Source organism: Vanessa atalanta, chromosome 8, assembly GCF_905147765.1.
Source record: "Vanessa atalanta chromosome 8, ilVanAtal1.2, whole genome shotgun sequence".
Lineage (NCBI taxonomy): Eukaryota > Metazoa > Arthropoda > Insecta > Lepidoptera > Nymphalidae > Vanessa > Vanessa atalanta.
The window spans coordinates 8,027,582-8,038,962 of NC_061878.1; the positions used below are offsets into that span (position 1 = coordinate 8,027,582).

The 11,381-nt window shown below is 31.1% G+C and overlaps 1 protein-coding gene across 1 annotated transcript; it reads left to right on the plus strand.

Annotated features, from left to right (window-relative positions):
• The first annotated feature begins 63 nt into the window (after positions 1-63).
• Positions 64-11,324, plus strand: LOC125065918 (protein I'm not dead yet-like). Its single transcript, XM_047673776.1, has 15 exons — positions 64-68; positions 366-495; positions 931-1,083; positions 1,963-2,078; positions 3,301-3,415; positions 4,055-4,157; positions 5,484-5,544; positions 6,065-6,190; positions 7,015-7,129; positions 7,455-7,570; positions 8,151-8,242; positions 8,899-8,991; positions 9,895-10,088; positions 10,405-10,542; positions 11,084-11,324. The coding sequence occupies exons 1-15, from the start codon at positions 64-66 to the stop codon at positions 11,195-11,197; spliced, it is 1,671 nt and encodes a 556-aa protein (XP_047529732.1). The 3' UTR covers positions 11,198-11,324.
• The last annotated feature ends 57 nt before the right edge of the window (positions 11,325-11,381 follow it).

The window sequence follows — 11,381 nt, forward strand, 5'->3', positions numbered from 1 at the left end:
AATAGAAAACTAATGAACTTTTTCTACATCGACCCGGCCGGGAATTGAACCCGAGACCTCGAAATGGCGTACCCATGAAAACGGTTGTACACACTACGCGACCATGGAGATCGTCAAATTTTATTTATAAGTCTCAAGTAATTATAAAAGTCACATTTGAAGCTTCATCTTGTTTATAGATTAATACCCTATATTAAACGAACATTTTTATGTTGCCAAGTCATTAAAGTTCTATTATTATATAACACTATGCCACTTTGATACTTACGAAAAGTTTTTCTTTTTTTTTACCTTTGAGTTACATCTCGCGGACTTGTCAATCACCACACCATTTGTTTTGATAAATTGCATGTTTTTAATTTCAGATCAAAAGAAGAACCTCTTTTACTTCCAAGAGACAGGTTTAAAATTATGTTTGCAGTACATTGGCGAGGATTTCTTTGTATGATTGTGCCTGTACTAGCCATCATTGTACTGCTACCCTTTCCTGCTCAAGTATGTTTTATGATTAAATATATCTTGCAAATATTTTCAGTTATTGTTAAATAACAATTGAATGAATGAAATAATTTTATTTCTGTATAGAGTACAAAATTTTTATCAGCATTTTCATAAATTTTCGGAGAATCGTGCAGATAAAAGTTCACCTCACAAAGACCTCAGGTCACCAGACCTTCAACCTTTGATTGATGCAATAAAATTTACAGAATATTGTTTCTGATTAACTAACAAGTACCAGTGAATTTTCACGTTCTTAATTTATGTTTATAATTCGTCTCGTACTTGACAGTGAAGGAATACATCACGAGGAAATCTGCATTTGCCGGATGGGAATTTCTCATGATGCATTTAAGGAGTATGAAAGAATGATTACCAAAATTTTCACCCAGCAGTGACATTTATAACTTGTTCATATTTAAATTGTTTCAGCCATATCAATGGACAGCCTACTGCCTCATTGTCATGGCAATATTCTGGGTATCAGAGTGTATTCCTTTACCTGTGACCTCTTTTATACCAGTAATAGTATTTCCTCTAAGTGGTGTTTCAAGTACAGCAGATGTTTGCAAAGCATATGTTAATGTTAGTTAAATTTTATTATCTTTTGTTATTTTACAACAAGAGGAAAGACAAATTAGATGTGAAGGAATATGTTAATCATAGACATTGATACAAATATTCCATATTCAAGTAGGCTCTTAAACACTTTTGAATCGTTATGAATAAAACGAATTGAATTAAACATAAAGCTACCATTTGATCATTTGAAAGGAGATTGTAACGAAAAGAACCGGCAACAAATTCGGTAGTTACTTTTGAGTCTCATTGACTCGAATCACATTTTTAGCCGAAATATAGCAATACAAGTATTGCAGCGCCATTCGGTGATAGGACGACTTGAGTGGGTAACTAAATAACGTATACAAAATTCTGCTTAAATGGGTCACGTTGCTTCAATGAACGTCGGGAGTTTATTCATGTCTTAGAATTTCTTTCGTATTATGGCTTTTCACTAATGAACCTTTTTCGACTAAAGTATTTGCTTTCGTAAAATTTTTAAATTTTGATACTGACGGTCCTTTTCGTATAAATATAAAAAGGACCCATAGGTTCACAATAGTATCCTTTGTGTATAAGTAGATGCTGTAATATTTTAAATTTATATCAATATTATACTTAAATATTTAATATTAATCAAAATATTGTTATTTTTTACGGCTTACGCGAATTAAACTGGTAAGGAAAGAAACTTCCAGGCAACTTTTCCCTCTTACTCTTTCTATTGCATATGGCCTCATATAATGTTATATCCCGCTATTTTCTATGGGCGTTGGTGACCACTTACCATCAGGTGGCTCATATGCTCGCACACCAAAATATACCATTAAAAAAAGCAAATGCAACTTCATTCCAAGACACCTCTCGTTTTTTTTCTTTTTTAATATTTTAGTATTTCTTTAGGATTCGGTATTCATGTTTTTGGGGAGTTTGATACTAGCATATTCAGTGGAGCAGTCAGGTCTGCACAAGCGTCTGGCCTACTGTGCGATTCAAGCTATTGGATACTCACATGTCAAGTAAGAATAAATATAAATATAAGTTCGGAAGAAGGTAGTCTGGCAAATGGGACCCCTAATGGTAAGTTGTCACTACCGATAGACAGTGGCAACGCATGAAAATAACCATCCCTTACAACATCCCAACATTCGGAATTAAGATATTATGGTCCGTTTGCCTTTTGTTACGCTGTTAGCATTTTATTTTATAAGGTGATCTTCCACTTGATACGTCATCTGCGTTTATGGCTTGGAGATTATTCCACTACGCGCGCCAATGTGGGCGGTGAACTTGTACATGGGAAAGAATTCTATCCTCACGATATTAAACATCGCCCTCGATCACGAGATGGATTATAATGACAATTTTAGATAATGAAAATTCAGTGTTAGCTTAATCTATTATCTACTCTACTTCTTCTCTTAATCTAATCTACTTCTTGATTTAATCCTGCAATATTAAAAAAAAACAAGTGTTCAAACTTGAATCTGAGTTTTCACAATAAGTCGATTGAATATGTTTGTTGATAGCGTTAAAACTTAATTAAATATTTTTATTACTATGATTTTGTTATCGGAAGAATAATTAAGTGGCAGACAAATTCGATGTTTTTGAGAAGTTAAGATATCAATTCAAAACCAATTTGATCCGGGAGAAACCAACCTAAAGGTTGAAAGAACTGTAACTAGTAATTAAGTTGATATTTTTTGTCAAAGTTTATTTAAATGGAAGATTAATGGATAATAATTTAGACAGATAGACAGTTTTATAATTAAAGAACACTTTTGTCGATTTGATTTTTGTAAAAAATATGTTGCGGTCCATTCTAATATTTAAACTTTAATATTTTACAAAAAAAGAGGTGCAACTATAATGTTTATTTGAAGAAGACTATTATATTCATTTTATATGTCACCGTGGTAATATGCATGCATAAATTAAAAAAAAATTATAGCTTAGCTGATGCCAATTATAATCGAAATTAAATAAAATATATGTGAAAATGAAGGTAAAGACCTCCTTCTTTATTAAGAAGGTAGATGAAGAGAATTCGTGCAGAGATTCCATTCTGCTGATCACGGCGAATGATTTCTTTTTAAAACGTAGGGAAAAATAAAATATTAAAGTACATAAAATAAAATCTTAAGTATGCTGCATTCTTTGTATTGTTATATTGTAAAAAATAAGCTACCTCTTTAGCCTCTTCCTGTTTAGTATATTTAAAGTAAAGAATATTTTCAGATTGCTCACTGCGATGTGTATAGTTACCACTTTTGTTTCGATGTGGATAACGAATACGGCTGCGACCACTATGATGGTACCGATTAATTTTGCTGTATTAAAAGTCTTCGAAGAAGTGAGTAGTCTATACTTTACTATATTTCATGATTGTAACAAAGCTAAATATTCGTCATAGCGATACGTGAATAATTTTGTATTGACGATGTGGTCATCATATCTAAATTTGTTCGTAAATTAAGGAACGGTTACTTGCACGTTTCGCGTAACGCGTAAATTAAACGGGCGTTATAAATGCAAGCTATGTGTCAATTGACGATTCGGATTTTAGAAAACGTTTAATGTGTGAAGAAAATATATATGATATGTCGCGTGAACAAATGTTTAAAAAGAAATACGATAGACATCCTATGACTAGAATTCAATGTCGAAAGCCCGTTTTATATATTTTTTAGTAATAAAATTGATATAAAAAGTATCCTTTATTTTGAGACAAACGAGTATTTCAATCAAATTTAATAGATTAGATATTCTATTAAAATAAATATACATATTTAAATACATGTTTTAAAAATCGACTACATTGTCAATGTTTTTTTTTTATTTATATTGCTTACAGCCAAAATCTTTTCTGAATTTTGTAATTATAATAATTATGAAAAAAGAACAATGTTATGTTATTTTATGAACAAATAAGTTTTTATTTTTCACGATCTTCACGATGTTGATTATATTATATAGTTATTATTAATTTCAGCAAAAGTTGCTTAAGATATATGATACAAACAAAGATGGTGAACAAATAGCGTCTGATATCACGACGTGTTATTTCTGCACAGCCACTTACTCTGCGACAATCGGTACCTACAATTTTAATTTCCTAATTTTACATTTTTCTATCAATAATAATAATAATAATAATTAGCACCCTGAAAATTCCCACTGCAGGGTTAAGGCCTCCTCTCCCTTTGGGGAAAAGTTTTGGAGCATATTCCACCACGCTGCTCCAATGCGGGTTGGTGGAATACACATTTGGCAGAATTTCGTTGAAATTAGACACATGCCGTTTTCCTCATGATATTTTCCTTCACCTCCGAGCACGAGATGAATTATAAACACAAGTTAAGTACATGAAAATTCAGTGGTGCTTGCCTGGGTTTGAACCCGATATCATCGGTTAATATGCACGCGTTTTAACCACTGGGCCATCTCGGCTTTTTTATATTATCACTTCAGTTCTATTAACGTATACTGCCAAAGCACCATATCTATAATAGAAGTTTTTTTTTTATGTAATAGGTAGGCGGACGGGCAAATAGGCCACCTGATGGTAAGTGGTCACCACCGCTCATAGACATTGACTCTGTAGAAATAATAACTTTTCCTTAATAATAATCACACCAATGCGCCACTAACTTAGGAAACTAAGATATTATGTCCCTTGTGCCTGTAGTTACACTGGCTCACTTACCCTTCAAAGCGGAACACAACAATACTAAGTAGTGCTGTTTGGCGGTAGAATATTTGATGAGTGAGTGGTACCAGTGGCACAAAGCCCTGTCACCAAGAATTAGTTATTTTACTAAATAAATGCGCTCAATTCCTTTAACAATATTATATAATGATTAAAGTTCAATAAGATTAATAAAATGTTTTCTACTAAGCTTAGATTAACTGACTTTTTAGTGTAAACGAATGACTATGATGCTCTATATGTCCTGTGAACTCACAATGATCACTCAGTAACACTTGTGGCTATTTGTCCTGTCTATCTATCAGAGCATTGTTTGAATGAGATAATATCAAAATATTCATATCGTCATATAAAAATCTTATGAAGAATGAAATAGAAAACTTATTAAAAAAAAAAATCTAATTTTAAATGCATAATTTAAACGATATTCAAGTTATTTTAAAGATATATTCTCAGTAATATTTTACGGAAAAAGCTTAATTGAAATTTAGACACTAGACTTTAGATTTAGATACGATTATCGGGTCGGTACAGATATTTTATGAAATTCAATTATAAGACAGGAACTTACGTATTATTGATTATATTTTTTTAACTTGATAAAGTATTAATTATTGCTCGTTGCTTATAAATAAATAACTTCAAAGTATTCATTAGAAATGAGACTTAGTGGTTGTTAATAAATAAAATGTCAATTCGAATATAATTTTAGGTGGCATTGGAACTCTTGTAGGAACGGCGACCAATTTAGTATTCAAAGGGCTCTTCATAACGTAAGTAAAGAAAATAATTTTATCTTTTAATGACTCAATTAGGTCAATGACCTCTTTTGTTCGTCGAACTCTCTTTTCACAATATTTCATTATAAACCACTTTCTTCTTATTATATTATATCGTCACTTTGATTTCTAATCATTTCCTAGTCATGTACATGTATTTCACTAATAATTATCTAATTTTGTAACCTAAATTGCTATTTTTAAGTTTCGTGAACCAGCGTTCTTAACACGTGAGAGATAATGTCTTAGGTACCATGTTTGAATGTGAAGTTACAGTATGTGGATTTAAAGACATTTTAAATATATTATTAACGTTATTATTTCGTTTAATTCGAACCAATTATTAGCTTAATCGCTTAAAGTCGTTCCAGCCGAGCCAACAATATTTCGCCAGTGTCATTAAGTATGAAATTTCATTTGACGTATGACATTTACATATAAAAATCATCGTTGTAAAATTAACGAGACTTAATACTGTATTATTTATACGCTTATTTAATATGAAATTTTTCAGACGATTTCCCGATGCACCAGAATTACTGTCGTTTCCGAAGTTTTCTGCATTCGGTGTTCCGTACATGATAGTATTGGATTTCTTTATGCTGATGTATATGTTGATAGTTTATGTGGGTGTTCTACGGTAAGATCATTTCATAAATTTAAATTAATACATTTTTATTGGTTACCACCTACTCGTCGTTTCCGGGTCGACTTTGTATAAGTCTATTTCGGTTTCATGTGTGAGAATGCGCGTGTAATGCAGGCAGAAGGGACACAACATCTTAGATTGGCAACGTATGTCCGATGCCAATTGTGTATAATTTTTATATTTCTAGTGTTTATGGGCAAAGGTTTTCCATTTGTTTGCCTTAATAGTAATGAAATAAAATGTTGAGAGGCTTCGTGATATGATGATGAATATTTCTGTACATAAATCATGGAGGTTTATATCAAGGAAGTGCAATAGAGCTTAATATGGTTTTATAGTCCATCTCGTTTATTATATGCAGAGATTTTAATTTATGTAAGGAGTTGGAGCACGCTGTAACATTGTAATGACGCAATGTAAGTGAATACAAAATCAAACGCGAGTATAAGCTTCCGGTAGTATAAAATGTATCATCTTTTTGTTTCTTTCTAATACCTTAGAATATTTATATATCTAGATAGTGTCGCACTACAAAAACAAACGAACCACTTTTATTATCGTGGTGTGCGTGACAGCTACGCTTGACTCACGTCGTACTACTTTACTTGTGTGAGTGTACATAGTTGCGTTATTTTCGACGCGTTCTCAACTCTGACAGTCTCTCTAAACATATAAATAATCAAAAGGAAACATCAATCACAATACGTCAATACTAAAGTGACAAAACTTTTGTTATTACTATAATGTTCCGCCCGCTCCATTCGTTTGTTCTTGGTTTTAATCTTTGATTATATGCTATAATATTAATTTTTAAGGCCTAGAAGTGAAACAGCTAAAAAATCTAAAATATCACCGGAAGGAATCGCTGCTGCGAAGAAAACCGTCCAATCGGATTACGCTAAACTAGGAAAAGTCAGCTTTTGGGAATTTGTAAGTTACATTGTTTTTTTTTTATTATTGTCTTTAACATAGAATATTTTTACAGATAACCTTTATTAGACCATTTTATCACGCTGTGAAGTTGTATGGAAGAGATTGCTCTTTAGCGATGGATTATCGTTTTGAAACATTTGTCAACTATTATTATATACCTAGTATATATAAATAAAATATGTAATTTTATATAATAGCCTCATATATCATATTACCATTTAAGATTTTAAAGTTTCCGTATATTAAAAATAATTTGTCACTTTCATGAATACAAAGTATTAACCAAAAAAAACTTATTAATACAAGTTTGACGAAATTGTAGATGGTTATTGTCTTGTTTGGCGGCGCGATGGTGGCGTTCTTCTGTCGCTCCCCTCAGATATTTGAAGGGTGGGGTGATGTCATCAATAACTACTTTGAATTGAAGGACGAGAAATTGTTCGTAAGCTATTTACTTCGTAGAAACTCTTTGATTTTATCAAGTGTTCTTACGTTTTATAGTAATAGTTGTGTAACCTCAAAAAGTAAAGTAGAAAATATATTGATAAGCCCTTTAATTTATAATATTACTAAGCGTGTCCATAAAAAACATTTAATTATTATAGCGCGTAAATTAAAACCGAATGGGTTTATTTAATTCGTAGACATTATTTGAAGGGTGAACTAATCCAAAAAACAGTATTATTTGTACGTTTACTTGTAACTAGTAGATCACGTGAGCTTTAACGACGATTAAGAGGCGGTGAAGGAAAACGACAAATTGAAAAACATATGAAACAATTCCCGCCTACTAACTCATAATTTCTGCTATAATATATTTATTTTAATATAAGTTTATGAAATAAACTCCAAATATATTCACGAGAATTATTTACAGGATTTTACTGTTTATTAAGTAATAATACCCAAACAACTTGGAAATTAATAGTAATATTGCTTGTTTTCGTGTTTTGTTTGTTACGCAACTAAAATAACTAGTAATGAACAGTTTAATTTATTACTAACACATAATTCACAGCGTTCGAGATTCTGCTTTAGCAGCGCTCGTTGCATTCATGATGTTTCTATTCCCCTCAAACCTTATATTTTTCAAGAATTGTAAGGCAAAATGTACGTATGGTAACAGATAGTCTAAGCAGTATAGAGGGTAATCCAAATTATATAAGAATTGGACCTTTTGTAACTGCATTATACGGCATCGATTATGTGTAGTGTCAGAAAACGAATATGATTCAATTGTATCAATAATATTTAATCGATTTAATTGTTAAAACTAGAAGTGACCAATATGTACATTATCGGTATTCAAATACAATATGATAAAATACAATTTAAAAAACTCGAATCTTATTTCTCTACAAACAACTCTTTCGATTAATTAATTACCATTATATAACTTTGATTACATTTAAATTCATCGCTTTATTCAATATTATAGAAAAATTACACTTAATTATTTTTGATTGTCGAATTAACATCTACCACCGGTTCGGAAAAGACAAACAAACCTGAAAAGAACAGGCAGAGAAAAGTCAGCGTGTTTGTTTTGTCAGTTGGTGATTGATATCATAATAAATTCAATATATCAAATACATACACAGGAGCTAATAAATATCTTGATACTGTGTGGCTATCGCTCTCGATAAGCATCAGCTGATGACGTCATTCGGTGCTTCTTTTTAAAGCATTGTAAAGTAAATAGTACAAAAAACGCGTCCATTCGTTCAAAATGTTTTAATGCTTAAGTCATGTATTGATGGTTTCAGATCATGAAGAATTTCCTAAATCAAGAGTACCATCCGTTTTAAATTGGAAGAGTTTGATGGCAGAGTTGCCTTACAGTTTTACTTTTCTACTTGGTAATTTTCCTACTGAATTGAAAAGTATAATTATATATATATTAAAATATTTAAGTATTAAAATTTATTATATTAATGTTTATGGTAATGTCTTAAATATAGCTAAAATTATATAACAATCATGAAACCTGATACAAAATGTTCGTAAGCACACAAATAATAAAATTGAACCTTTTATAAAACTAACACATACCCTTGAGAATACAATTAAATCATTTTAAGAAGTGGTTGCTTAATTTATCGTTCTCATAATTAATGCGTGATAATTTCATCCAATGGCATTCTTACAATGTCAATACACGTAAAATAAATTATTCCATAAAGAATAAAATGTTATTAAATATGTGATACCGGATAAAGAATGGTGCCGGTCAATTTTATATAATGAATAACGCGTCCTCATTGCTATCGTGCCACATATCGGTGTACATGGACACGTACGAACCGATTCATATTTCTATATAATGATTTATATATATACTAAAATTCATACTTTATTTTTTTTAAAGTACAATATTTCGTGACAATTAATGTAAACTTGTAATTATTGTTCAAAGACATCAGCTCAGATAAGAGTATATTCTCTTACTGACGTTATCTATAGATAAAAATATTAATGCGATCTCTGTAGCCGGCACAACTTGCTATTGTAATCCAACGCTCAAGCGGTGACAGGTACACGAAACCATATGATGACATATGTATGTTTTTTTTTTAATTTAAAAATAGGTAGGTCGACTGTGAAGTGTGTCACGTGATGCTCTACCTGATTGTTAACGCGCCATCAACCTTGAGATCTAAGATACACACTCTCTCACCTTTCAACCGGAACATAGAAATATTAACTTTGGCGGAAGAATATCTAATGTAAATTTACTTAATATTTGTTTTGTATATCAACAGGCGGAGGTTTTGCTCTTTCCGATGCCGCACGAAAAACTGGCCTGAATGAAAAAATTGGAGAATTCCTCCAAGCTCTGAAGGGCTTGCCGAATATTGTCGTGCTATTGATTCTAATCATATTCGTTGTTCTCGTTACCAATATTGCTTCTAATGTCGCCGTATGTAATGTTCTCACACCGATATCAATGCAATTGGTAAGTTTGTAAAATTCTAATTTACTTTGAAAAAAACTTTACAACAAAGCCTATTTTAGTGACGATTTAATCTGAATATGAATCTTGCCTACTTATACAAATGATAAAAAAAGTTAAATATGTTTTTAGAAATTTAGTTTAGTTTTAAAACAGCGAAATTAGTGCAAGTAAAATAGGAAATCCTTTTATTTTAATTATAAATAATAAAAAAAAGTAATGTTTGCATGAGTAATTTTTATAATAATTAATAAATACGACATTATTTTGTATAAAAATGTTACTTTGCACGATTCAATAAATAATTTTTTCGTGTCAGGCGAAGGAGATTGGTCAAAACCCACTATGGTATGTGATTGCGTCCGGTTTTGCTTCATCCTACTGTTACATGTTCCCTGTCGGAACACCTGGCAATCTCGTTGTGCAAAGCGCTGCAAAAATACCTACACAAAAAATGGTTAGACTTTATTATTGACTATAAATTTTGATGCAATTTTTAAAGAGACTTTACTTTATTCCTCTAAAAAATAAATTTTATTTTAGTATAAGCTATGGGCCATCTTCTGTCCACATTAAATTTAGGTTATATACACGTTTTATACACATGTTGACTACTTGACTACAGTTTGCAAAAACTATAATCGTTTATGGGTACTGCTTTCCTTGTAGTCTAAATTTATAATCTTTCTCAATGGATATAGTGTCCTAAAGTTTGTAATATTTTTCGGATTACATTTCATTCCGAGATAGAGAGTGGCGCCGACGTTATCACATTAAATTATACATATTATTTATGTAGAACAGTAAATATTTCAAAGAAATCAAACATTACTATAATATAGAAAATATATTTTTTTGTTTATAACTCATATCGTGCTCAAAACATTTTATGTTTACCTGCTTGTGTTTTCACGTGTTTCCATTGATCCGTATTACGTAAACCGTTTCAAGAGGAGATTTCTGATTGTTGATTTTAATTTATACTTTATAATTCACAGATAAAAGCCGGCATAGGGCCTACTGTAAGTACGATCATTGTAACTTGGCTAGCGGTCTACTTTTACGCTCCTATAGTTTGGCCCTCGCTACATTCGATGCCCGAATGGGCATAATCTATTTTACCAGTGTTGTAATAAAAAATATGTTTTTGTTTACAAGTTTTAAGTGTGATATTTAGGTTTAATATGTTCATTCAGTGTTGTTTTAATAATGTAATTAGTTTTATTGCTGATAAATAAATAAATAAAATATTCCGTGATCTAATTATTTTTATGATTACGAATTTTTTATATAAAT

Excerpts from the sequence above, each read along its gene's own strand:
- LOC125065918 (XM_047673776.1), top strand. Across the intron at positions 2,079-3,300 it reads ATTGGATACTCACATGTCAA|ATTGCTCACTGCGATGTGTA; the intron begins GTAAGAATAAAT and ends GAATATTTTCAG. Across the intron at positions 8,992-9,894 it reads CAGTTTTACTTTTCTACTTG|GCGGAGGTTTTGCTCTTTCC; the intron begins GTAATTTTCCTA and ends GTATATCAACAG.